This window comes from Aspergillus glaucus, assembly GCF_001890805.1.
Source record: "Aspergillus glaucus CBS 516.65 unplaced genomic scaffold ASPGLscaffold_33, whole genome shotgun sequence".
Classification (NCBI taxonomy): Eukaryota; Fungi; Ascomycota; class Eurotiomycetes; order Eurotiales; family Aspergillaceae; genus Aspergillus; species Aspergillus glaucus.
In genome coordinates, this window is record NW_019170485.1 from 112909 (window position 1) to 137660 (window position 24752).

Here is a 24752-nt window from a genome sequence, read left to right on the forward strand (position 1 = left end):
TTCATCGCGCGGTGCCTCCGACCCAGTGTGAGCTTGGCCCGCAGCTGGAGAGACTGTGAAACGGTGGATTCGACTGGAGGGGGAATACATACATGTAGTTAACTAGTAACTAATTAGTAAGAGTGGGTGTGATTCCAAACTTAAATATACATACGCTTTTTTCTTTTTCGCGCGGTCTATTTCGAGAAATCACGCTAGTCAAAATCCAATCCTTAGTGATCTCAAGGCATAACTTCTGCAATAAGTATACCTGTCCGGACCGCCTGCGAGGGTCTTTCGCCTCGTTTCCCTTCGCTGATTTGGATCTCTGTCTGTTATTCTCACCAAAGGTTAGCAACCTTTGTTTCCCAATTGAAGAGATATTTATATTGACACCTTTCTAGACGATCTGCATACATTACACTTCCTTCGCCATGGCAGAGTTTACCCCTACTTGGAAACAGCCCAGTCACCCAATCTCTATCCAGGTTGTGAAGGGCGCACCATTTCAATCCACCGCTCGCTCGCTCGTGGCGCTCCCAGCCGGGGCACTCTTCAGCAACATCACCACTGCGGTTCCCACCGTCCACAAGACTTATACATCTGTCCAGTCGGGGATAGGTATGAACATTGAGTTGTGCTCGGATCTGGTCTATTGCAACCACTCCTGTTCTCCGAGTCTCGAGTTCGATATGTCGAGATTCGAGGTCCGGGTTGCGAAGGACAGGCCCTTGTCCGTGGGAGACGAATTGACTTTCTTCTATCCCAGCACTGAGTGGGATATGGTGCAGTCCTTCCACTGTAATTGCGGCTCGGAGAAATGCCTGGGTAAAGTGTCTGGCTGCCAGGACATCGCTGCGGCGGTGCGTAAACAATATTGGTTGAACCGCCATGTTCAGGAGTTGGCTGTAAAGCAAGAGCTCTCTGTGATGGCTGGCAATGCCCATGATGAGGTCAAAGCCAGTATTTGAAGTTCTCATCGCATCTTTGAAATGGATGGTGTGGATAGTGTGATCTACCGGGAATATATCTGTCTCGAAATATCTCTGGGCAATTAGAACTATGGCGACTGACATATTAGCTTCAATTAAATTCCAGCAGTGAGTGCTTAATGCGTTGTATGTATTTAGTACCAGAGCGGTTATCGCTGCCAGTCCGGTTATGTTCTGCATGGCCAACAAAAAAATGGAATCTGGACAGACCAAATCAGAACATCGTCCCAGTTCGTATCAGGGCTTCGGTTTATCCGGTGGAGTCAATAACCCGGGTTAACCCGCAACTTTTGAAGCCCACAATAAACGGCATAAGCATGAAAACTGACTCGGAGATTTCATGAGCAAGCAACAATCAACCGGTATTGGCCATCCAATTCATCGTCCAAATGGACCGGATGGTGGCCGGCTGCTGAGCCAGACAGGAATGGCGAGAGACCCGCAAGATGGAAGGGGATGTCAAGACGAGCACCGGGCCAGTTCATGTGTGATCCCTGGATACCAACCTCTTGCAGAACCACCATGAGCATGCAAATGAATTTGTTGCGCCGTTGCAGGTGAAGGCCTTCATTTTGCCAGCTGGATGGCGCAAAACAACCCCGGGATCTTAGTCAGCTGAAGCTGAAGCTCCCGCGTCGATCAGGAGTGGTAGGGTGGCATGTATCCAAAATAGAGTTCAGGCCAACCAAAAAGAAGAAGCCACCCAAAATATTTTTTGGGTGGTGATGAAAGTCAAGGTGGATTAATAGTTGGTCCGATTACCGAGGCCGACAGACCTCTCATATACGGACACACACACATTCGGTTAAGATAGCTAAGCACTCGTTCCATCATCCTTGTGACTATAGAGATCAATGTCATCCTCCTAGTGTAATTAAAATTCGTCGCCTACAGCCTCGTGCAGTCCGGATAATCGACTCCCCCGACTTCCCCGATACGGAGTTTTAACCGCTACATTGGTTTATCCGTTTCAGGTGGCCTGAACCCAGTCACATGATTTTTGTCACGGGCTCGGAATAGAAGATAATATTGAACGGAGTTCTTATCTAAACCATTGTAGCCATCGACGAAAATATCAAATCTGGGGAGGAAAGAGAAGAGGAAATCTATCTATAGGAAACGGAGGTTCTATAGGCGTTTGTTTGACATCACCACTCGTCTAGCATGTTGGTGCCGTTTGTCGGTGTCAGCCATTGACGCAGCACTGAGCCGTTGACGCAGTGTCAAGCCGTCACACAGGCTGTCAAGGAGTAAAGCTATGTGAATTTGCATCAGCTGAACTCAAATCTTTACATCATTCTCAATTGGATGATCATTTGTGCAATGAGATATATGGCATTCAGAAAGATCTTGAAAAATTTGATGAGGAACTAAAGACAGAAGCATACAAGTACTTTATTAGACTTTCTAAGTACTTCTTTAACATTTTTTAGATTTTTCTCTGCTGCAAATGATGATGATGATGTCTTCCATTTTATAGAGCATTTTCCAGTCTAAGACTATGCATGCTCTCCCCACCCCCAAGGAGTGGGGATTTGTGTCTGATGGGGTTTATATACATGGGATTTGCTCTGTCACAGGTCACATGGGAAGTTCTCTGCTGCAAAGTCTCTGTGGCAATCATGGCTGCTTAAAAAAAAAAAAAAAAAGCATCACCATCAACATGTGCAATAGAGCTTGGAGAGTCTCACTTTACAGTAAGTATATTTCGATATTCTCGTCGATGGCTACAATAGTTTAGATAGGAACATCGGTTCATCATTATCTGCTATTCCAAGCCCGTCACAGTGCTAAGTCGATTGTTTTTGTGCCAAGGTTGCGGTGTTCGTGTTCGGGAACTTTGGAGGATGTGCCTGGGGAGAGGATTTGGATTGTGCTGAGGGAGGGGTCGGAGAGGAGGGCGTTTGAGGATTGCGGTGCCTATTTGGCCGCTTGCCCCGAAGAGGGCGATTGTGGGCATTTTCTTTATCTTTCGTTTGGGGTGAGGTTGGACATTATATAGTGTCAGCTATACGTCATGTATACATAAGTTGAGCTTCCGGATTCAGTATGCTTGAACACCAGCAGGATAACTAGACCCTATGCTAGAAACCAGTCTAATTACTCCTTAACTATGTATTCACTATGAAATGCTTGTATTATAGATGTATGGGCTTGAATGACATCATGATCATGACCGACAACTCCGGCAGCCTTGTACAGTATCCGAATGGACATATACTCAAGACGCATTTACAGAGCAAACCTCTCTTTCGGCCACAACTGCGCTCCATCCCACCGATACGTCCCCGGCGGCAACATAACCAACAACTCCATAACCAACGTCCTCCCCGAATCCCTAGCCCACCACATCCGCCCATCCAACTGCCCCAGCAACACCCCCCAATGCATCAGTATCAGCAACGGAAAAGGCTTCCTATATCGCAAGCACTCCACAAAGTCCTTTCCCACAGCCGAAATCCACGTCAAGACAGCTGAAGGCTCTCCCGACGTGGCATACCGCGAAAAACATCGAAGGAGGAGCGAAATGGCCTCGTTGTTGATGCGGTGTTGAACCGGGTCGAAGCTGGCCAGGGTTTCGTTTAGAGTGGTAAGTCTTTTAAAGGCGGATCTGGCACCGGGGATGCTCTGGTCGGTATCTAGTAATTCTTTTTCTGGGTCGGTGCAGTCGTTGAGGAAGTCGTGGTGGCGGGTGAAGAATTTGGCTTTTAGCCAGGGTTGGGCGATGCTTAGGATTCTCTTTACGCCTTGGAGGAGCTCGAAGACCACGACGATATTTTCTATCATGCTACTGGGGGTAGTTGTTTGGGTGGTGTCTTTGTCAGTGCCATTGCGCTCGATTGTGGTGAGTTGGAGTTTTTGCGGGAGAGCGATGCTGATGATGGTTATGATGATGGAGTGGGCGAATATCGCATCGCAATTCAGCGGTGTCAGATTATTCAGGGCCTGTTGGAATGGCTCAAAGGCCTTGTTATAATATCGCAGCGCCGTGTCGATGTATCCCAGCGCAGCAGCTAGTGCATCGTCCTTGTCGACGGTGGTGGTGGCCCGATGCAACGCAGCGACTGCCAACACACTATTCAACAAAAAGTCATAGGAGAGAGCCTTTTGCGGGACAACAATCTTCCATGCATAATGGTCCGAGGGATCATTGCAAAGACTTTCATAAGTCTCCGTGGAGAACTTGTGCATTAATTCTAAATCCGCAAGGCCGAAAGAAGGCTCCCGGGAATCATCCTGATATCCGCTTGAAGGGACTGGCCGCCGAGGAGCATTGGCGTAGGTACAGTCCAATTCGCGAGCTATGCAGTTGGCACATGATGGACCTTGCTCATCACACTGGCCAAATCAGTATAATCAATCGATCGATATATGTTGGAAGGGAAATCAATACGAAGCGATAATAGTACTACTAACCTACCTTAACACGTCTGCGCTTGCACTGATCACAGCCATTCCGGGACTTTTTATGAGTGCTCCGCGGAGGCATTTTGTACTAAAATGCAGAGGAAAGTGGCAAACTTGACAAATAGTCGGACTATTGCATTCAACAAAACAAGGAAGAGAGATGAATTGATTGTTGTCGTTTTCGCTCGGTCTCGTTCCCGCTTTATATAACCTCGTTCTCGTTTTCGTGTTCGGTTGTGCATTTGCCGTGGAGATGCATACCGCATTGGGCCAATGGTACCCTGGTTGATCCTCCGTAGATGAAGATCGCCTGTCGAGAGTTTACTGTATCAGGATTCAATCTATACAAAGTACTGCTAGTAGTATACTCGGCACTTGCTACGGAGTTGCTCTCGATGCGAATTGTGTACGTTAAGGGAAATTTCTGCTAAAATGAAAAGTCTCGGCAATGCTATATATACGGCCCTGTTCTCCCTCGAATCCGACCCTTCCACACCACAGCGCATTCATTGCCTCGAGCAGAACTGAAAGCAATCCAAGATCCATCTCAGTCATCATGAAGTTCTCCAACGCTCTGATCTCCCTGGCCGCCGCCGGCCTCGTCCAGGCTGGCCCTGTTGCCAAGCGTGGTGATATCACCGACGGTACGTCTTCTTCCACCCCAACTGCTTCATCAACCATGCTAATAACAAGTCTAGCCGACATCCTCCAGTACGCCTTGACTCTCGAGCACCTGGAGGCTTCCTTCTACGAGCAGGGTCTGAAGAACTACACCCAGTCGGACTTTATGGCCGCTGGATTCAAGGACCCTACCTTCTTCGCCAACATCAAGATGGTTGCGGAGGATGAAAAAGCCCACGAGGACTTCTTGACCAAGGCTTTGTCTGCTGCTGGTGCCAAGCCGGTGGAGAGATGCACATACTCTTTCCCGGCGACCGATGTCAAGAGTTTCCTCGCTGTTGGTAGCATGCTGGAGGGTATGTCACTGCCTCAGGTTATTGATTGAATAAAAAATACTAATGACTACAGGCGTCGGTGTCAGCGCCTACCTCGGCGCAGCCGCCCACATCATGAACGCCACCTACCTCTCCGCAGCCGGCAGCATCCTCACCGTCGAAGCGCGCCACAGCGCCTACCTCCGCGCCGCCCAAGGCGAAGCCCCTGCCGCGCAGCCCTTCGACAACCCCCTCGACTTCAACGAGGTCTACACCGTCGCCTCGCCATTCATCGCCTCGTGCCCCGGCAGCAACATGATGCTGCCCGTCAAGGCTTTCCCGTCGCTCACGATGGCGGGCGGCAAGGCCATGACCGGCTCGATGGTGCAGTTGATGGCCGGCAAGGGCTTTGAAAAGATGAACACAAAGGATGTGCATGCTGCGTTTATCACTGCTACTGGTCCTGTGTGGACATCTGTTCAGGATAAGGGTGATGGAAAGTTCATGGTTACTGTTCCTAAGGGTGTTATGGGTCAGAGCTATGTTGTCTTGACTCATGGGGACAAGCAGGCTACCGATGATAACATTGTTGCTGGTCCTGCTATTATTGAGGTGTGTACCACCATAACCCCCTGCGGTATCCAAGAAACGATCACTGACAGTATAGGTCTCATAGGTCTCAGACATGATGAAAAGCGGTAACATGGGTATGGACAGCAGCATGTCGATGTCGATGTCGATGTCGATGCCCATGGCCTCTGCCTCTGGCTCGATGTCCGGATGGATGCCATCTGCCTCTGGTTCCATGGCTATGCCCTCCGGCTGGATGCCCATGGCCTCTGGATCGATGACCCCTAGTGCCTCGATGAGCTCTCCTTCGTCTTTGTTCACCGGAGCTGCTGCTAAGAACACGATGAGCGGTGCTGTCGGTGCTGGTATGGGTCTTAGTGCGCTTTTTGCTGCTGCTATGATGGTTTAATGCGATGGAATGTGTATATTTTTGTGTTAATATGGAAGGAATACTGTGTGGTAATGAGTCCATTGGATATCCGATGAGTTATTAATGTTTATAATATTCATAATTATATTGAAATACGTGTCTGCACATTTGTTTGAATGCTGAATATCATTTTGATGCCATCTTTCTACGATTAAGAGAGTAAAATGTACTAAGACTAGTCTTCGTGGATACGTGGAATTAGATGTAAAATCACAGGATTATACCGCCATTTTCCGACCAAAATGGTAGAATAAAGCCCACCGAAAATATAACTATATCTGACCCTTACATGATTCCTAGTCGGCACAGGTCTAAGGTGGCATTTAATGCCGGTGCTCCTGATCCCAAAACTTTTCAACTATCCTCCTCCCACACTACCCCAACGGCAAAACCAACACAACACGACACGATGAACCAGCAAGACCCTGTAAACCCCACCCGTGAAGAAATCATCCGAGCCCTAGCCAGAAGCGAGAAAATATGGTCCCCTGTTATTCCGGTCACGCAACAACGCCACGCGTTACCGACATCCTGCTTCAACATGTTTTCCATATTCGCAGCGGTTTCTGGGAACCGGATATCCCATCCAACCTTGTCCACGCCTGGGTCTGGCCCCCGCTTTGGGACTTCAACATAAAAGAATGGTCCACTAAACGAAGCGCATATATACCAAGAAGCAATCGTCAGGGGATGCATATCACGTCGACCGAATCCAGCCCCTCTTTATCTTGGTGCTGCCTTGACGAAGCTTTTTGGCTTTGTCGTTTACTATGTGGAGTCGGGCTTGTCCATGATGAATTTGAGTACCGCTGCTTGGCTCGGTCACGAGCAGTCATTTATCCAGAATACTGGGCAGCAGCGAGGGCTGCGCTCGTCTGGTTTCATGTCCCGCGCCGAAGTCTGGCGACTTTTATTCCTCACATCGAGCACCAGTCTAGATCAAGGAAATAGTCCCTGGAAGCCACCCGGCGAGATCGCACTGCAAAAAACCTCCCGCAGGAGATTCGCATACATCAAGACTGCAGAGACCACTTTTTTTGCGGTACTGAGCGTGGGTGTGGGAATTCGCTGGCAATTAGTTTCTGCAGGATGACGGGTTTTATCCGGATGTGGCCACTATATGTTCAGAATCCGATTACCAAGGGACAGCTTTGACATCTTTCTATCTTCTTTTGAGTCACAAGGCGGCGAGGAATACTACGCGGGGTGCTTTTCAGTGGATGGCTGGGATTTACGGTAAGGATAGCCCTCTTATTGAGGATGAGATATATGATCATGAATGGATTGACGCGGGTGGTGATACCTTTAAGAATGTCCTTGCTGAGGTAGCCCTGGGTCTATCTCCTAGAAGCATGACAGGTATACACCTCCTACTTCCTAGATATCCTACAGCAAATCCATAAGCATAGACACTGTCACCGCTAAAATCATTCGTTCTAATACCAGGCATGGGTGTAGGATCTCGCCGACGGGGTTGAGTTGATGGTTCTGGTCTTTGTGAGATGGTTATAGAGTATTCAGGTGTCTGGGACAGGTTGAAGGCCACACAAGAGACATGCCGGACATACCAAAAGAAATAAATGCAGTCAGTTCACTATCAACTGACATCCCTACTCTGATCATGCAGATTCAAGACAGGATTATTCAATGAAAGCCTGCCAGCCTTGTGAATGTACTGGATTGGAAGAAAAAAAAAAAAAAAAAAAAAAAAAATAGGCAGGCTGAAAGGAAAATAGGGGCATTTAGATTTTCTTTTTTTCTGACGTACCTGAGCATCTTTTTCTCTATGGCCCCTCTTTTTTTTTTTTTTTTTTTTTGGGAAAAAAAAAAAAAAAAAAAAAAAAAAAAAAAAACACCAACTGCTATACCAGCTAAATAATCACAAAAGAAGGGTATATGCTCATTATCCCGTATCATGCATTGAAGTACCCGCTTGCAAGAAAGAAATATCCAACACGAAATGTTATCCCAACAACGCCGTCCAATTCCAGGCAAAAAGGTTACCTCCACAAATCCTGCCGACTATCCCTCTTAAATCCCCCACTACTCCTAGGCCGGCCATCCTCCGCCGGCACGGCGAGGAACCCGCCAAAGCCGTTACCAACCAGCACGCTTCTCCTAGAACCCCCGCCCCACGACTTACTCAGGTGCGCGTCGTGGAAACTCACCGGCCGGGTCGTGCTGTCCCGGCGACCGCGCGTGGCTGGTGGCTCGTAGGGCGTGAAGTTCCATTCCAATTCGTCCAGACCCTTGCTGTACACGTTGAGGGGCTGGGAGAGGACACCTGCGAGCGACTGCGGACCGTTCTCGCCGCCGCCAAAGAGGCGTGGTGGTGGTGCGAGCATGAGGTTTTCGGGAAAGGTTGCGTCGCGGACGTAGAGTTCTTGCAGGGCCGGGAGGCAGTTGGAGGTGAGGGAAGTGATCAGGTAGCTGTAATAGGATGCGGAGACGGGGAGCATGCCGAAGGAGGCGGAGGTGGCGGGGCTGATTTCGTAGTGGAGTGTTTGGAGGGAGGTTGATGCTAGTGGGCGGATTTTGTCGATGGGGAATGATCGGGCCACGCTTTGGACGACGGACAGTGCGCACAGTTGTGGTGCTGCATCTAGGATTCTGTACAGAGTGGCCGGGGAGACCCCTGTGTTTGACAGGGTCAGGTTCAACAACGCCTTTCGATTCGAGGGCGATGAAAAGAACGAGGCAAGCCCGCTTGCCGTGACATTCGGGGTATCGCGAAGCGTGAGCCGTTGAACCGGTGGGAAAGGAGGGAGGGCCTCCGAGACAATGAATGCGGAATCATCGAGCAACGGGACATCCTCCAGAGTCAATTCCCGTAAGCGCGGAAACGAGCCCAAACTGAACCGTAGAACGTTCATCTCGATCGACAACCCCGACAACTCCAAGACCTCCAGATTGCCCCAAAGATGCGTCCCAGACACCTGCGAAAAGCTCCCCTCGGCCCCATGCCGATAGCTCATCCGACGAAGATCCGGACACCGTGCCATCAACTCCTGTTTCAGAGCATGGCAGGATTGGTCATCATGGAAGATGCCATTGGGGAGATCGACATAGCGCAGATTAGGCAACACAGAAACAGTACGGGCGATTCCAGCCTTATTTGCCTCCCGGGTCATATATGGCATCCGTAGCGACAGCACCCAGGCTCCCAAGTCTCGGTTCTCTCGCACGGTTCGCATAAGGAGCTGCAGCCGGACTTGCGGTGCGTCGATGGGATCGCCGTTGCGATCGAAAAAGGAGCGGCGTTTTCGTTTTTCGGCCAGTTGTTCTTCGAGTTCGCAGTAGTGGACGGGGTCGATGCGGATGTGACAGTACCTAAAGCAGCAGATTATCAGTAAAGGACACAAAATCGGGAATGTATTTGTCAAGCGTACAGCAGCTTCCGAGCCTCCACGGTCCATCGCCTAGATACCTGGGCGCAATGGGCCAGGTCGCGCATGTCGCAGAGCATACAGCCATCCTCGGTCATGGATTCTTCGGAGGTATCGTAGGAGTCATCCTGAGTGTGTGGGCAGACGGCGGACAGAATCCGCGCCAGAACCGATGGAGGGAGGTCTTTGGTGAAATCGCGGCCAAGGGGAGGGACGGAAGGAACACCATCCGGGGAGGTGTTGGCGTTGATGCGGAGGTTGTCGTAGCATTTGGCGGCGTTGCGCGAGTGGCTCTTGGAGCGCTTTCGAAAACGACTGAAGAAGCCCATGGTGGATTATAAGGAGTGTATGTCAGGTAGGCATCGAAGGAGTGAAAAAGTAGAGTGTGGAAAGGATGAATGTAAGGAAAGAAGAGGAGATAAATATGTAGGAGATAAAGCGGGGAGCACATGAGATATTAAACGGCTGCCTTTTTAGGAGAGTGCTCTTAACAAATGCACACACCCGCCTCAAAACCTCTCATTGTCAGGGGTTCCTCTTCCAGCCTTTGTTCTGCATTTGTTTCCAACCGCCGGGCTGACAGGATTGCCGGTGGTGATGCATCACCACCAGTCCATTAATAGTCCACTGCCTGTCAGTAATTCCAGTTCCTGGTTATGCCAAGCTCAGGGGCGCCTGTTTCAAGCACCGGTTGGCTGTCTTGGCTATTTGCATCACTGGCTCACTGGGCAGTACTAAGGGTTAGCGCTGGCTTACTCGGTACAAAAGACGTCACTGCAGTCTATCACGGTTAAAAAAAGAACACAAAGAAAACGTGTTTCTGTCTAATTGAGACGTGTTTATTGGTGGTTTCATCTTCGGCCGCTCCCGTGGGATTGCTGCGTGCCTGAGGTGTCTGTTTGGGACCAGACTGCCGGAAGGATATGAACATCGATATCGACAACTACAGATTGGTTAACTAATGAGCATGAGTGTATCTGACTGTACCTGCATGTCTGCCCAATTCAGGGGTCGGACTCGCCCGGTAGCCCAGTTTGAAAGACGCCTGCATCAACACAAGGCTGCAAGGCTGACGGATTCGGTTTCTTTGAGCTGGCATGCCTTCATTAAAAGACCCTTGTCTTGAATCTGCATTGATCATGATCTGTGTTACTTGCTCAATGATAGCAAATATTTGTCAATTGGAACAAGTCTAGATCTATGCTCTATACGGAGTACTCCGTATCTACCACTGAGCATAACATGTCAAATCACCTACGGCATAACTCTGGCAAAGGAATGTCAGATACAACCCTATCTATTATGCTCTGTTCCTGGATTCTCTCGCTGTTACATATGTCCAGCCTGACATCGCCATGACATCATGCCATACATCTACATACCTGGACAAGTGAGAGACAAATCTATACAATCACCCGGACACACACTCATGCTATTCAAGCAATTCCCCCGTACAGCGCTCTCCCGCCTCTCGTCTACCAATCTTCACATAGCCCCCCGTCTCCTAACATATTCCCACACCCCCAGAATGGCCACAAAAGATGCGTGCGGTGCCGCCCCCGGCACCCACGCAACCCACAAACCCCTCCCCAAAGAAGAAGCCTGGAAATACCGTCCTCCATACCTAATCCAATCCCCCGAGGACTTTGGTGAGATTAAATGGCGCGGCAAATGCCATTGCGGACATATTAGTTATTCGTTGAACATGGAGAGACCGCTGAAAGCCAAGTTCTGTCATTGTAGGGGGTGTCAGTTGATGCACGGTATTTCCCCCAGCAACCATATCAGACTGGCTTCGAGCCAGTGGATGGACGGGGTTGTGCTAATACGGGGGTACTGGGGGACAGGCGCACCCTTCCAATGGGCCGCCATATTCCCCAAATCCAGCATAACATTTGACCGGGGCGTGCGCGGGCTGGAATTCTACTGTTCATCGCATTACACGCGCGAATACGAAGTCCCAGCAAAGGTATCGTGTTCGTACTGCCGGACACCGATTATGGATGAGGGTCGGAATGTGTGTTTGTTGTTTCCGGAGAGTATTGAGTTTGGGAAGGATGAGGAGGACTTTGATAGGGTTAGGGGGTGTTTTGAGGTTTCGTGCGTCTTCTTTCCCGGATTGGATTTTGGGGGATGGGTTGGGATGATGGGCTAACGGGAGTAACGGGCAGGTCGCACATCTTTTATAGTAAACGGATGGTGGAGATTCCGGATGGGAAGCCCAAGTGGGCGGGGATGGATGAGGCGAGTGAGTTGTTGGATGATTATGGGAATGTGAAGCCTGAGTAGTTGAGATGTGCTACTCGAACGAGGGTGTCTGTATAGTTGCACGGATCTTGTCAGAAGCGTCTTGTTAACAGTTATGAATGAGCTTGTCAATTGAAAGCATATCAATATCAATACCCCTGTATCAATCGACTGTCCAGCATATACTCGGCTGTGTGTACATTCAAGTAGTTGTAGTAGTTGCTGTTGTAGTGTACTTGTAGTTTACTACCTGTTCACCGAATGACGTCGCCGCCGGTCTTCTCCACCCCGCGAATGCGACAAGCAGAAAATCTGCATCTCAACTTCTCCATCTCAAGACATTTACTGAAGGTACGTTTACCCCCCTCTAAAACCACCAGAGAACCTACACCATTACTACAACCACTTGATCCCGCAATCCTCACAACAAAAAACTAACGGGCCACAAGCTCTCCACCACCACACCAAACCCTCACCTCATCCCAAGAGCCCCAACTACACCTAACCTCAACCCCCGAAAAAACGAGAAAATGTCCTGGACCCAAAAACAATTCACCCTCCCCCCGCGCTCCCGCGGTTCCTACCTCATAACCGACCACGTCGTCTCCGAACTCCCCGAACTCCGCTCCTACAAAGTCGGCCTCCTAACCCTCTTCGTGCAGCACACGAGCTGCGCGCTCTCCCTGAACGAGAACTGGGATGATGACGTGCGCGCTGATATGAGCGATGCGCTGGATCGCGTTGCGCCCGAGGATCACAAGGGGAATCTTTATAGGCATGATGCGGAGGGGCTGGATGATATGCCGGTGCGTTTACCCTTTTTTCCATATGGATATGGCTGTGGTTGTGGGTGGAATGCTAATGGGGGATGACAGGCTCATATCAAGTCGTCGCTGGTCGGTGCTTCGGTGACGATTCCGATTACCAACGGACGTTTGAACACTGGTACTTGGCAGGGGATTTATTATATGGAGTTCCGGGCGAGTCGGCACTCGCGCAAGGTTGTTGCGACGATTCAGGGTGAGAAGGCGTGACTTTCTTCAAGGATTGAAGAACGGTTGTGATGAGTGTACGATGTGATGCAGATATTGTATTTATGCTTATTATAAACGGACGCGGTTTCATTGGTGGACGGTAGTGTGGGGAAGTATATACTTCATGTCATTCTGTCTCGATATTTGTTCAGTACTAGATCAATGAACCACATCTCCATGGTGCAGAGTGCTGTATATGTATAACTACGCGGCAATTCAGTTACCAGAGTATCCTCTAAACCATTGATACACTTCTGTACATAAACCCAATCCGGGCAAATAATTAAAGAAAAGAAAGTCATCAACGCCAAAATCAAATGCTCTTTTACCGCTGTTCCAGCCCCTCCGGAGTCACACGCTGCTCCTCGTTCACTTCCGCGGCGTCACCGGTAGGCTCGAGGGGATAACTGGTTGCGGGCAACGACTTGAGGTAGGCACGGTGGTGCTCGTGGGCCTGCATAAGTTAGCACGCAGGTATATCATACTGAACAAATATGGGGGACGTACGAAAGGAAGACCGCAGTAGCCGCAGGTGGCAATCTCGGGCTTGTCGGTGTTGATGAAGATCTTGGGGTGGCCGAGAGGACCACCACCGCCGTCACAGCTGACGACTTTGGTGTTGGTCCAGCGGACGGGTTGCTTGTGGATGAGTTCGATAGCGGCCATAGGTTGGGGCTACAATCATAGCCATTAGCACATCACGTCACTCTCTACAGCCTAACTGCACGCAAGGGAAATGCCCACCTGCAACTCCATGATCGTCTGCTCAAACCGCGGACCAGTCATAGCCTTCTCTCTCGGCTGCTGGCTCGCAGCCCATGTGTTGGCCCGGTTAGGAGCCTGCAGCTGCCGGTTCCGCTCGCCCACCTCGGGTTCCTCCTGCAGCGAGTAATCCCACGATCCCATGGCGTCGACGGGGGTAGCATTGGTACCGGAGACGTTGGGCTTGGGAGTCGGCGGGTTGGGGTCATTGGCTTGCATGGAGTTCTCGCCGAAACGAGGGACGGTGGTCGAATAGCTGGCCCGGGCAAGGAATCGGGGGCATGTCGAGGAGAGAGCCGCGATCCGGCTGCGAGCGATGGGCAGCATTTTGTGTGCCTTTGGGGGGGGGTTGGACGGTCTGGTAGAGGTCGTGGGCGGAGGGGTCGGGAGGTTTAGTCGGGGACGATAAGAATGGAAGGGCGAGGTTTGCGGGAAGCTGTCGCGCTTACGTTGGCCAATCAAAGGTGTGGGAGCGGTAATCGCCGCAATTTTCTCGGATTCCTCATTTTTACTGCAGCAGCAATAGATACTATTTTCTACATTGTTTTTACCTGAATTTACTTTGAAATTCTACCACGCTGCACCATGTCTGCCGCCAAAACTGGCGCAAAGCCAGAAAAAACCATGTCGTCGCGACTGATGACCATGGGGGTATGTGAATTCTCTTCCATTCTAATTGCTGCGCATAGCTAACTCAACCAGTTCATGCAACGCTCTGCAGCCGCTAATAAATCTCGAACCTCAACAGAAGGAACCCGAACCCCAGAATCCAAACGCACCAGACTCTCCACCGAAGCATCCCCAGAACCTGCCGCAAAACCATCCTCGGACCTAGAAGCAATATCAGCTGCCATTGCCGCGGAGGAAGAAAAGCGCAGGGAAGCATTGTCGAAACAAGCTGCGGAAGCCGGAGATACGGAATGGGTTCTTGATTATCCGGGTGTACAGCAAGCTGCGCGGCCGATTGTTGTCGCGGCTGGGTCATTGGACGATGATGACGATGAAGAGAGTTATGGGGGTAGACAGGCTTATGGGAACTTTAAGCACAAGAAGAAGACGGTATGCTTTTCAGTCTCATTGAGGCATTTCGAAATACATTGCTGACGGAACAGGGTGTGGCATATGGAAATCCTGGCGAAGAGGAATTGAACGGAACTCAGCTCGAGGAAAGGAGTAAACTCAGGGCTGAAATGAAGCAGGAGGCCAAATCTTCAGCTGGCATATCGGGAGGAGGAGGTCGTGGAGGGTTGTCTGGAAACAGTGCGCAAAAGAAGCGCAAGCACAAATAAGCCATCGCCTCGTATGGTTATTATCAATCGCTGCTATTCCCTCGTCCGGTTTCACCCCGCCAACGCGCTCACCACTCTGGCGACTTGGCTTCTCTCTTGGGTGCATTATTCTTCTTATTCTCCCTGGTATCACGATTATCACGACGCGCCAAACTCGACTCCGCAAACGTCTTTCCAACAACCACATCGCCTTTCTTGATCGGAGCTTTGTCAAACACCAGACTCAAATCTTGATCCTGCTTCACAGGGATTCCTCGTCGTCTATAAGCGTGGACCTTGATGACATCAGAAGCTGGGACTTCGGAATCGACTCCAATCTCAGCGCGCAAACGATCCGGCGGTCTCTTCGTGATGTGTGGTCGGAGGTATTGCTTGTCTTCGAATGGGAATTTGGTCGTCGGCTGTCTCAGTATTCCTTTTGAGTCTGTGCCGCGCGTCTTCTCTGTCAGTTGACCTGAGTTAGTGTACCGGATGGCCATAGCCCTCATGGTTTTAGGTTGTCCGGTCTCAGATCACTTACCAGAGCTGCTTTGGAGCTTGTACTCGTTCGCGGCGAGGTTCATCCGGCTGACGCTCCTGGGCAAGGGTGAACGCGGCTCAGCAGTCGACACACTACGAACCAAACGAGGTCTTTCAGTTTCCAGGCCTTGGATAGTGATATCTCCAACCCAGCAGGGACAAGCCATGATGGTTTGAGTAGGACGAGGTAGAAGTCAACCCGAAAAAAACACCATGTAAACATCGCTACAGAAGTAATAGATACAGTGAATGCACAACACAACCACATCTACACACACTAAAGCTTAGCCTTCTCCTCCCTAACCCTCCCCTCCCACCTCCTCATCCCCAAATAATTCACCACCACATTCCAAACCCCAACCCCAACCCCCACCGGCGGCACAACCAACAATACCCAAGCCCACCACCGCGGACTACTCCCCCCAATCCCCTCCATAGCCCTCCTCACCTCTCCCTCCAGCGCCCCCCTATCCTCATCATTCCAAACAATCACCCCGCGCGCACTATCCACGCCCCGGGACTCCGCACGAGCAACTTTCCCCTTCACATCGCCCTGGCTGCGGACCCGGTTCTCCGCGTCTTCAGCGGAAAGATGTGCGTCGCGCGCGCGGAGCCGCGCCATTTGCACCGCTGGATCGGAGACACCAACGACAACGACCGTTCCGCAGAGGAGATCCAGGCCACTCTCGAAGAGCAGCGGGACGTCGAGAACAACGGCCCATTTGCCGGATAAATAATTCGTCAGGAGGGCCTTGTATATCTCCCACCGTACAGCCGGATGAACAATCCCGTTCAGAACGCCGCGGTCGCATTTGCGTTCAGCGCTGTCCCCGAACACTCGTCTCCCTAGGGCGGGTCTGTTCAACGGCCCTCCTTTACTTTCCCCATTCGCATTGTCATCATGGAGTAGGAGGTCTGGCGTCGTAGGCCCGAAATACTCGACTATGGCTTTGTACCCCGCGGTCCCTGGCTCGACGACGCGGCGGGCGAGGGTGTCGGCGTCGATTATGGGGAGGGAGTAGGGGGGTGAGGAGAGGAGGGAGGAGACGGTTGATTTGCCGGTTGCGATGGAGCCGGTTAGGCCGATTATTAGCATTGTGTTTGTGGATTGTAGTTTTGTGGTGGTGGTGTGGTGGTGGTGTCGCAACACAGGTAACGTTCGGAGTTTGGGTGAGGATTGCGGTTGTAACTCTGTGTTTCGTAGGGTAGAGTAGAGTAGAGATTGGTTCAGCGCCGGCGCTGAGATTATTAAATTGGTGATTAGTTGGGTTGTTCTGATAGTAGAGTGTGAGTAGAGAATGGTAAAGGTGAAGGTCGAAATTGACGTTGATATGCGGACCTCGGCCGATTGCAGCCTGCATAGGGACACCATGTACTCGATTTCCTGGAATATCAACCATGCATTCGGAATTGCTACGATGACTACGAAAGAATGATAAACAGACAAGAGTCTATAGAATTAGTATTGGTATTAGGATTAAGGGCATGCAATAATTGACATATAAATTCTTCTACATTAGTGTCCAGTAAACATAAAACCATAAGTGATATCATATCATATCAAAGTCTGTATGTATGCAGGCCTGTCGAAGACATTATCCTTCTCTCGGTTCTCAGTAACCGTACCCGTAGGCGTTGGGGGTGGCGCGACTCCAACTGATGCTGGTACAAATAGTGCCGTTGCGAGAGTAGCTCGCCGGGACCTCGTCGTCCATCCAATCGAGTCAGTCGTTAGGCGCGGCATATCTCAGGAGTCGTTCGCTCTCTGGGTATGAACAGTGGAACGGCTCTCGCGTTCTGCGTCGTGGATCATGAAGTCATATCACGAAGATAATAGCTATCCAAGATAGACCATCATGCCTCAGGAAGTCCCTTGTTGTTAGGATCCTGCGCCTGACCCTTCCATCCAACATACGGCCATCCCTTTGGCAACGACGAGAACGGTGGAAGAGCATAACGACCATCACAAGATCCCACAGTCGGACAGTCAAGCTCGCACAGCCCGAAGACGTTGCAGTAGCATTCTTCAGCCGTCGGGCAGTAAACGGGCTCTTTTCCAAAGATCACTGCAATCGTTAGCACCTGCTTAAAGCTTAACATACGCAAACAGGAGGAGGGCCGCGTACTATGCCACGAATACTCCATAATCCTCCCACTCAACTCATCCTTCAAATCCGTCTCCACCAACCACTTCCGAAACCTCTCATAATCACTCTTCGGCCTCTCATGAATCTTCCACCTCGTAACCCCAAACTGCGCACAACACGAAACACCCACTTCATTCGGAACCTCCACGCCCGGAAACAACTCCATGAAGCCCGTCTTGAAGTATTCACCCGCGTGCACGTCTTCGCGGTGGGTATCGGCGTATGGACGGATTTCGACGGGACATCCGAGAACCCACGCGCAGCGCAGATTCACGTAGCCTTGTTTCTGGAGGTAGGGGACTTGGAAGTTGCGGAGCATGCGGACACCGTCGTAGTAGGGGTCGTCGTTGTGCCATTGGTATTGCTGGGAGTGGACGAAGAGGAGGGATTCGGGGAGGCGGTCGTAGTTGTCGATGATATACCTAGCCCAAATATTAGCATTGCACTCACATGGCTGTATAGTTGAGGACGCACGTCAAATAAACCATCGACTCCCTCCCCTTATTCTCCCCCACAGTCAACTCCGCATCCCCATCATCCACCACATAAACACTCTTATGCCAATCCGGGAAATTCTCAAACAGCCAACTCGTATTATCCTTCTTCATACTTGCGACGACCATATTCTTCCGTATGAGTGGTTTCGAGTTGTGCGACGAGCTCGAGCCGGCGGGCCTGGAGCGGCGGATTTCCTCCAACACGGCCTCTTCATCGTAGGCGGCGAAATCGCGATTGGAGGATTTGGCGTAGAAGAGGAAGTAGATTGCGAAGATGATGAAGATAGTTATGAGGATTGATTTTTCGCGATTGCGACGGCGAGGACTTTGGAGGCCGCCGCCGAAGAAGAGCATGCTGGCTTGGTTCTGCGATTAGAGTAGAAGTGAATCTCTGGGGAATACACTGGAGAATAATTGTTATGCAAATCGAGAATAACCAGAAATCATGTCTGCGTGTCTTGTTCGGAGAAAAGTCGAGGCTGGAGGGACGGAGGTTTGTCGTTCGACGCGCGTGTCGGACTCGGAAGTTTCCTTGGCGATCGTTCTTAGCTTAGTAGCATTCTATAGTTACTACTCTGTACTATGTATTGTGTTCATGAAAAGTCAATGATTAGAAGCTGTAAGTAACATGTCAATGAGACATAACTATGTACTCCGGACTGACAGCTGGCCAGACCCTGTAAGTGGATCCGTGGATCGCTAACTACATAGTGTCCCCGTACTCCGTGCAGGTAGTTATATGGCACTTGATGTTGGAATAATACATACAATGAAGCATGGAATACAATCTAATTGCTGTATATTCATATAGCCAAATAGATACCACACTATACATGCTCCAAATAGCCACATACAACACAAAACCAAATCAACTATCAATCTGCGCACGATGCGACAGCGAATTAATAAACTCCCGTCCATACCTCGCACTATATACCATGTCAGCTCATCTCATTCTTCATTTTCCAAGTAGGAACATACCTCGTATGCGTCGTAACATAACACCTCATATAATCATACCTCTCCGTCTTCTCCCCCTCCCCCATCATAATCGCCGTATAAATCGCCTCCGAAACCTCATTCATCTTCGACGGATGAAACGTGATACTCCCGGCATTCGTAAACGACACTGCTCCCGAGAGTTCGGACAGCACCAGCACCCCGTGTCTATTCTCCTGGCAGGCGACGTATTCCGATGCTACGAGGTTCATGCCGCCTCGGCGGGAGGCCATGAAGCACACGTTGGAGACGCACATTAGGGCTGTGAGGTCGATGAAGGTTATTTGGTGGTGCATGTTGATGAGGGGGCACCAGTTTGGGGTTGCTGTTTTGTTAGACTGCGTCAGTATAGGATGCACTAGGTTAGAGTAAGATGGCGTACCGTATTTCTTGTTAATCTCCACGGTAAGTTCGTTGATCTTTGTCTCGAGTTCCTCGTAGTCATCTCCGTCTTCTCGGGCACTGGGCAGCAGGACCTGAATTAATGTCACCTTCCCTATTAGTTCCGGATGTGAATCGAAAAAGTAATCGTAGCCCTGCAACTTCTGCAATAACCTCTTCGTATGGTCCAGTCTATCCACTCCGAGAATGACATTAACACCGTCGTATATCTCTTCCAATTCATCGATTCTCGCAAGCACACGGACATCCTGCATAGAATCATTGAACTTCTGTGGATCAATCCCAAGCGTAAACGTATCAACGAACGTCTGGCGTCCATCATAATCAACATGGCTGGCAACATCAGTTCGCGCGCCTCTATTCCCCTTATCAGTCACAGTCTCACACATAGGTCAAGGCCACTCACAAAACACTAGCGCAACTCTTAATAAAATTCCGCTTATACTCATCCGTATGAAACCCAACCACATCACCCGCCAGCACCCCAGCCACCAATTCCCCCTGCACTTTCATATTCCTCCAAAACTCCTGCGCAGGGAACGGCGCGTGCAAAGTAAACCCGATCTTGCAATCCTTCCCTTGCTGTTCTAATCGCGCTCGCAGCATCTTCGGCACAAGCATGAGATGGTAATCATGTATCCAGATAATATTCCCATCGCTAACCTCTGCAGCGATGGTATCAGCGTATATCTCGTTCACGCGCTGATATGACTCCCAAGCCTTCTCATTAAAGCCCACTTCGAACTGGTAGTGCAGAACCGGCCAAATAATCGAATCTGCAGATGTCAGCTATTACGATCACCAAATACCAGAATCCGCACACGCACTCGAAAATAAATTATAATACTCATGCGCCAGCGTATCCTCCAAGAAAACAGCCATAGCATTCGTCTCCTTCAACTTATCAGAAACCCTCTTCTTCTCCTCCCCATCCCGGACTTTAATCCCCGGCGCCCCGAGCCATCGTATATTCGACGACTTGACCAGTCCAGCCAACGCGGTCACCAGATCCCCATTCGACAATTCCTGCTGGATGATCCCATCGCCTTCTTTTATGGTGAAGGGGAGGCGGTTCGAGACGAATATCAGGTTGTGCGCTCGCTCGCGGTGTTCAGTTACGGTTGCCATGGTGTGTCGGTGGAAGGATGTTAGTGGAACGGTCCTTTCAGAAAGAAAGAATGGCTCTATCGATTGCTGCGGAAGCGAATCATGATTAAGCGTCGGGGATCCATGTCACGGTGCACTTTATTCTGCAGGTTTGCTTTTCGTCAGCATGATATACGTCGGGCAATTGGCCAGCAAAGCCGGATTTGCACGCAATGCACTGAAGCATGTCTAAGCGTAGAATTGAACGAGTGGATAATAATTGCCTCTTCTTAATCTATTAAATCCTCAGAGAGTTCTACATTGAATATATTCAAGGCCATGTGTTGACGTCATCAGCCATCTCAATAAAGTAACCCTATCTAAATCCAAGCGGAAAATACTGTCGGATACCACCCCTCCCCTCCCTCCCAGCACTTAGTAACAACCAGCAATATCCCCAAAATAATGCAAATGAGCAGCAATTCCCAGCACCACCCCCTCCGTGTTTTCATCCCCATCCTTCGACCCCGACTCCTGAACAACTTCAATATCCGCCGCGGTCACCGTCGCATCATTATCGCTCGTAATCCAGTATTCTGGGAATGACTGGTTGTATAGCCATGGAACGGTGGGGACGATGTCGTTGGTGTGCGTGGCGCGGTACAAGGTGCCTTGGTCCTCTATATACTCGGCTAGGGCTTCGTTGCCGACGCGCGGGCAGCCATAGGTGTACTGCATCATTGTCAGCTCCATCTCATCTCTCATCTCTGGTGAGGTGAACATACCAAATCAATAGTATGTCCAGCATCCCTCAACACCATTGCCGCAATCGTCGCCAGCGCACCACCCAGACTATGTCCCGTAAACACCAACTTATAATCCGGATACTGGCTCACAGCATCATCAACCTTCTTCGTTAACACATCCGCAACCTCCTGCCACGCGCCCCACCACCCACCATGTACCTCGCAATCAGCGCAGATATCGGGGACGTCCTTCCGGATAATTTGTATGTTATCGACCCAATTTTCTATTGTGCGGGAGCCGCGAAAGGACAGGACGAGGAGGTTGTTGGTTGTGTCTGCGGCGAGGAAGCCACCGACGTCGTTTTCGCTGTTCTCTCTTTATCAGCATTTCTTTGCCTTTTCTACATGTGCGTGTATGAATATGGGAAAAGAAAGGACGTACGCTTCGAATTCATGGAGCGTGGTTGTTTCGGCTTCTTGCACGATGGCGCAGTTTCCGGCTTCGCATGTTAGTTTATCGCCGGTGGAATTGATGTTGGCTATGCAGTAGGACGCTGCTGAATACTGTGAGAAGAGTTCTAGTTGTTGCAACACGTCGGATGAAACGGCTGTATACGGTCAGTTCAGCATCATTAACACATGCCCATGTCCATGCATCTCTCGACATGACATGGCGTGGAATTATCTCAGGAATGTAAGTAAGTACATACCTCTCGACACCAACCCCTGATTCGGGGTTGGAGCAGCGATTGTCGATACCGCGAGGGCCGTAACAGCCCATAGCCGATTGAAGACCCTCATTCCCTTTTCTTTATGTCTATATCGACAAAAACTGCTGCCGCTGCTGCTAGTCCTCCAAGCACAAGCACAAACACAGAGGAATTCAAATCCCTCAAGTGAGGAGGAATGCACCGCGGAATCTTATACTTATACCCCATCCATCCCCCCTCCGTACTCACTCATGCTTCAAAGCCTCATTCTCCGCCGAGGCTGGCCACCCCGAGTGGGGTGAGACGGGATTGTAGTAACTTTACAACGCTAGCAGGACTCGAAATCCCACACCAACCCGGCCGCAAGCTGGCAGCGCCAGAAAGCCAATATACATAATACGACAGAACACGGGCTTGGCCGTTTACGTACGCCCCCGAAAGGCACAAATCATTGATAGACATTCAATCCCGTTCCCGAGTAAGAAGGTTAGACAGGAACATGTGAAGATCGTCTGTCAGATTGGTTGGTAAATATGTAAGTGTCTGGGTGTTTTTTATGGGGAGGGCTTGGGCAATTTGCTTATGTGCTTCGCCAAGGTGAACCTGCATATAATGTGATGTGGATACGGCTCCGGCGCTACTGCGAGTGGTCGCATTGAGGTATTTTTCCTGTTCGTTTTTGTTATGATAGTCTTGGTAGATAGCATTTACTCCGGGGATATTAGTGCTGATGCAGAGGAATTGACCCCTCGTACTTAATTTAGTTTCTCCGGGGCTACTCCGGGGCTACTCCGGGGCTACTTCTGCAGGGCTGCATGTGATCGGATTGGGTAGGTTTCATGCTTCGGCATTTTTTTCGTCTTCGTTATGGTATAGCTAGATAGAGCATTTACATCCGGGAATCTTGGTAGACAGTTGATATACAGAGTACATGTCAAAATCATGAATTAAAAACCTGATCATAAAACGAAATAAAAGAGAAAGAAGCGCTCCTAGAACACCAACCGACGATCAAGCGATGCACCTAAACCCCGATATTAGTTCCTGCAGAGGACAAACATCCGTCTCCGACCCCGGAGTAAATCCTTACTACCCGGATAACCTGACTCTTCATGTGCTATCTTAACTCTGAATGTCTACCCCACCATTCCCCTCGGTATAATCGGCCATTCCCTCATCCTGGCCATCCCACGCAAGCACCTTGGTCTTCGGGATTTGACCCTCGGGCAACGGTGTCCCCGGGGTAGCAGCAACGACGTTATCATTCTCATCGACGAATTCGAAGTTGTACCGGGAGAGTAAGTGCGGGATGGCGGAGAGCTGGGGACCGTATCGGCCCGTGTTGTCGTACAGCTCGAACAGGGGCACGGCGAGGAGTTTCATGTTCTTGGGGACGGAGAGGACCTCTAACCACGATTCCATATTAGCAACAATCACGCATACCCAAATAACCCCAGAATAAGTGGGAAGTGGAAAAGAAGGGGGGAAGGCGCACTCTTCTTTGGCAACTGAATGAAATACAACTTCTTGCACTCCTTAGGCCTCGTCACATGTCCCGGCAAGAACGGATACATAAATGTCTCAAAGTTCGGCCTCCACCACTGCGCAAGCGTATCGCCAATCTCCCAATCCTCATTGACGCCCTCGCCAGAGAACTGCGATCCGACCGGTGCAAGACGCTCGTTTAGCCGTTTCTTGAATCCGTCGACTTCGTCGTCTTCGTAGTGCAGGTAGTCCCCTGGTCTACACCGACATCACACATATCAGTATACTCCTTCGTCTATCATTCCCCTTCTCAAATGGGGTATTCAAGTGCCGGGGCACATACAGCTTAAAAAACGCATTCGCAATCTGCAACATCAACACATGCGGATGATTATGCTCATGACACACAAGAACACCCTCACATGTCCGTCTCATACCATATTGATCGTAGTGTTCCTCGAGGCGCTTTAGACGGGCCAGTACCGACGGGTCTTCTTCTGGTTGCGTTTCCTTGGTGCCAAATGTGTAGTTCGAAAGGGGGTAGAGGCGGATGGTCTGCGGTTGCTGGGCGGAGAAGTCTTTGGGGAGGGTTGGTCTATGATTGAGCGTATGTTAGTTACTTGAGATCGAATGATGATTCTTGGTAACTGCTGCTATCTCATGAAGTAAATAGACGTACGGGCGAGAGCTTTGCATGGCTGTGGCTGTAGTGGTTGCCATTTTGGTGGCTGGGCTATTTCACGGGTTTAATTGCAAGCAGTCACTCTGTTATTATCACGATAACAAGAAAATAAAAGGATTGGTAGGTCGCAGGGTTGATGCTCGTCGCAAGTCGGTGCTGCGATCAACACCTGGAGCTCCGAGCCCGCGGAAACGTTTGGCCGAGCCGAGATACATACATAGAGACTACGAAGGACACACGAATGAAAGGCACACAGTCTCAAAGACTAAATGCAAAGACATTATCTATGGCTGAATCTAATTTCACTCTACTCATCATATTCATTATCCAAAACCCCAACGACTCCCTATCATCACCCCAATTCAGCCGAACCAATGCACCGAGATACAAAATGCAACTCACCATGAAATAAAATTGCTCTCTAGCATGCCATCCACATCGTGTCAC

General features: G+C 50.1%; 17 protein-coding genes across 17 annotated transcripts; 7 read left to right on the forward strand and 10 right to left on the reverse strand.

Annotated features, from left to right (window-relative positions):
• The first annotated feature begins 345 nt into the window (after positions 1-345).
• Positions 346-1226, forward strand: ASPGLDRAFT_52858 (uncharacterized protein). The gene has a single exon (XM_022547851.1). The coding sequence runs from the start codon at positions 414-416 to the stop codon at positions 948-950; it is 537 nt and encodes a 178-aa protein (XP_022395931.1). The 5' UTR covers positions 346-413; the 3' UTR covers positions 951-1226.
• A 30-nt stretch (positions 1227-1256) lies between these two features.
• On the reverse strand, positions 1257-1606 carry ASPGLDRAFT_52861 (uncharacterized protein). The gene has a single exon (XM_022547852.1). The coding sequence runs from the start codon at positions 1499-1501 to the stop codon at positions 1310-1312; it is 192 nt and encodes a 63-aa protein (XP_022395932.1). The 5' UTR covers positions 1502-1606; the 3' UTR covers positions 1257-1309.
• Positions 1607-3203: 1597 nt separating this feature from the next.
• ASPGLDRAFT_40102 (Zn(II)2Cys6 transcription factor) lies at positions 3204-4461 on the reverse strand (the record flags this gene model as incomplete). Its single annotated transcript, XM_022545174.1, has 2 exons — positions 3204-4310; positions 4393-4461. The coding sequence occupies 2 exons, from the start codon at positions 4459-4461 to the stop codon at positions 3204-3206; spliced, it is 1176 nt and encodes a 391-aa protein (XP_022395933.1).
• Positions 4462-4842: 381 nt separating this feature from the next.
• ASPGLDRAFT_181250 (ferritin-like domain-containing protein) lies at positions 4843-6414 on the forward strand. Its single transcript, XM_022542989.1, has 4 exons — positions 4843-5023; positions 5078-5356; positions 5409-5926; positions 5991-6414. Exons 1-4 carry the CDS (start codon positions 4936-4938, stop codon positions 6291-6293), a joined length of 1188 nt encoding a protein of 395 aa, XP_022395934.1. The 5' UTR covers positions 4843-4935; the 3' UTR covers positions 6294-6414.
• A 278-nt stretch (positions 6415-6692) lies between these two features.
• Positions 6693-7717, forward strand: ASPGLDRAFT_85985 (uncharacterized protein; the record flags this gene model as incomplete). Its single annotated transcript, XM_022550356.1, has 2 exons — positions 6693-7365; positions 7403-7717. The coding sequence occupies exons 1-2, from the start codon at positions 7105-7107 to the stop codon at positions 7715-7717; spliced, it is 576 nt and encodes a 191-aa protein (XP_022395935.1). The 5' UTR covers positions 6693-7104.
• Positions 7718-8241: 524 nt separating this feature from the next.
• Positions 8242-10278, reverse strand: ASPGLDRAFT_181253 (F-box domain protein). The gene is made up of 2 exons (XM_022542990.1): positions 9704-10278; positions 8242-9644 (listed from the first exon to the last, which is right to left on the reverse strand). The coding sequence occupies exons 1-2, from the start codon at positions 10027-10029 to the stop codon at positions 8315-8317; spliced, it is 1656 nt and encodes a 551-aa protein (XP_022395936.1). The 5' UTR covers positions 10030-10278; the 3' UTR covers positions 8242-8314.
• A 950-nt stretch (positions 10279-11228) lies between these two features.
• ASPGLDRAFT_137350 (GFA family protein) lies at positions 11229-11989 on the forward strand (the record flags this gene model as incomplete). The annotated part of the gene is made up of 3 exons (XM_022541524.1): positions 11229-11463; positions 11548-11800; positions 11872-11989. 3 exons carry the CDS (start codon positions 11229-11231, stop codon positions 11987-11989), a joined length of 606 nt encoding a protein of 201 aa, XP_022395937.1.
• Positions 11990-12396: 407 nt separating this feature from the next.
• Positions 12397-13149, forward strand: ASPGLDRAFT_52866 (YjbQ family protein). Its single transcript, XM_022547853.1, has 2 exons — positions 12397-12753; positions 12823-13149. Exons 1-2 carry the CDS (start codon positions 12478-12480, stop codon positions 12979-12981), a joined length of 435 nt encoding a protein of 144 aa, XP_022395938.1. The 5' UTR covers positions 12397-12477; the 3' UTR covers positions 12982-13149.
• A 157-nt stretch (positions 13150-13306) lies between these two features.
• ASPGLDRAFT_137304 (zinc-finger domain-containing protein) lies at positions 13307-14070 on the reverse strand (the record flags this gene model as incomplete). The annotated part of the gene is made up of 3 exons (XM_022541519.1): positions 13307-13435; positions 13489-13656; positions 13726-14070. 3 exons carry the CDS (start codon positions 14068-14070, stop codon positions 13307-13309), a joined length of 642 nt encoding a protein of 213 aa, XP_022395939.1.
• Positions 14071-14328: 258 nt separating this feature from the next.
• ASPGLDRAFT_40108 (uncharacterized protein) lies at positions 14329-15032 on the forward strand (the record flags this gene model as incomplete). The annotated part of the gene is made up of 3 exons (XM_022545175.1): positions 14329-14394; positions 14446-14802; positions 14856-15032. 3 exons carry the CDS (start codon positions 14329-14331, stop codon positions 15030-15032), a joined length of 600 nt encoding a protein of 199 aa, XP_022395940.1.
• Positions 14974-16005, reverse strand: ASPGLDRAFT_1061443 (uncharacterized protein). Its single transcript, XM_022539502.1, has 2 exons — positions 15553-16005; positions 14974-15474 (listed from the first exon to the last, which is right to left on the reverse strand). The coding sequence occupies exons 1-2, from the start codon at positions 15716-15718 to the stop codon at positions 15101-15103; spliced, it is 540 nt and encodes a 179-aa protein (XP_022395941.1). The 5' UTR covers positions 15719-16005; the 3' UTR covers positions 14974-15100.
• On the reverse strand, positions 15829-16647 carry ASPGLDRAFT_70252 (putative dephospho-CoA kinase; the record flags this gene model as incomplete). The annotated part of the gene is made up of 1 exon (XM_022549465.1): positions 15829-16647. The coding sequence occupies one exon, from the start codon at positions 16645-16647 to the stop codon at positions 15829-15831; it is 819 nt and encodes a 272-aa protein (XP_022395942.1).
• A 361-nt stretch (positions 16648-17008) lies between these two features.
• On the reverse strand, positions 17009-18756 carry ASPGLDRAFT_52870 (DUF3431 domain-containing protein). Its single transcript, XM_022547854.1, has 3 exons — positions 18173-18756; positions 17678-18120; positions 17009-17617 (listed from the first exon to the last, which is right to left on the reverse strand). Exons 1-3 carry the CDS (start codon positions 18547-18549, stop codon positions 17406-17408), a joined length of 1032 nt encoding a protein of 343 aa, XP_022395943.1. The 5' UTR covers positions 18550-18756; the 3' UTR covers positions 17009-17405.
• Positions 18757-19063: 307 nt separating this feature from the next.
• ASPGLDRAFT_137267 (trehalose-6-phosphate synthase) lies at positions 19064-20724 on the reverse strand (the record flags this gene model as incomplete). Its single annotated transcript, XM_022541514.1, has 5 exons — positions 19064-19124; positions 19177-19519; positions 19577-19953; positions 20003-20372; positions 20424-20724. 5 exons carry the CDS (start codon positions 20722-20724, stop codon positions 19064-19066), a joined length of 1452 nt encoding a protein of 483 aa, XP_022395944.1.
• Positions 20725-20920: 196 nt separating this feature from the next.
• On the reverse strand, positions 20921-22229 carry ASPGLDRAFT_1507356 (lipase family protein; the record flags this gene model as incomplete). The annotated part of the gene is made up of 4 exons (XM_022542182.1): positions 20921-21414; positions 21468-21804; positions 21871-22036; positions 22139-22229. The coding sequence occupies 4 exons, from the start codon at positions 22227-22229 to the stop codon at positions 21118-21120; spliced, it is 891 nt and encodes a 296-aa protein (XP_022395945.1). The 3' UTR covers positions 20921-21117.
• Positions 22230-23033: 804 nt separating this feature from the next.
• ASPGLDRAFT_52875 (cleavage and polyadenylation specificity factor subunit 5) lies at positions 23034-24156 on the reverse strand. The gene is made up of 3 exons (XM_022547855.1): positions 23967-24156; positions 23634-23881; positions 23034-23544 (listed from the first exon to the last, which is right to left on the reverse strand). The coding sequence occupies exons 1-3, from the start codon at positions 24056-24058 to the stop codon at positions 23261-23263; spliced, it is 624 nt and encodes a 207-aa protein (XP_022395946.1). The 5' UTR covers positions 24059-24156; the 3' UTR covers positions 23034-23260.
• A 32-nt stretch (positions 24157-24188) lies between these two features.
• Positions 24189-24681, forward strand: ASPGLDRAFT_1061501 (uncharacterized protein). Its single transcript, XM_022539503.1, has one exon. It carries the CDS (start codon positions 24318-24320, stop codon positions 24597-24599), a length of 282 nt encoding a protein of 93 aa, XP_022395947.1. The 5' UTR covers positions 24189-24317; the 3' UTR covers positions 24600-24681.
• Positions 24682-24752: the final 71 nt, after the last annotated feature.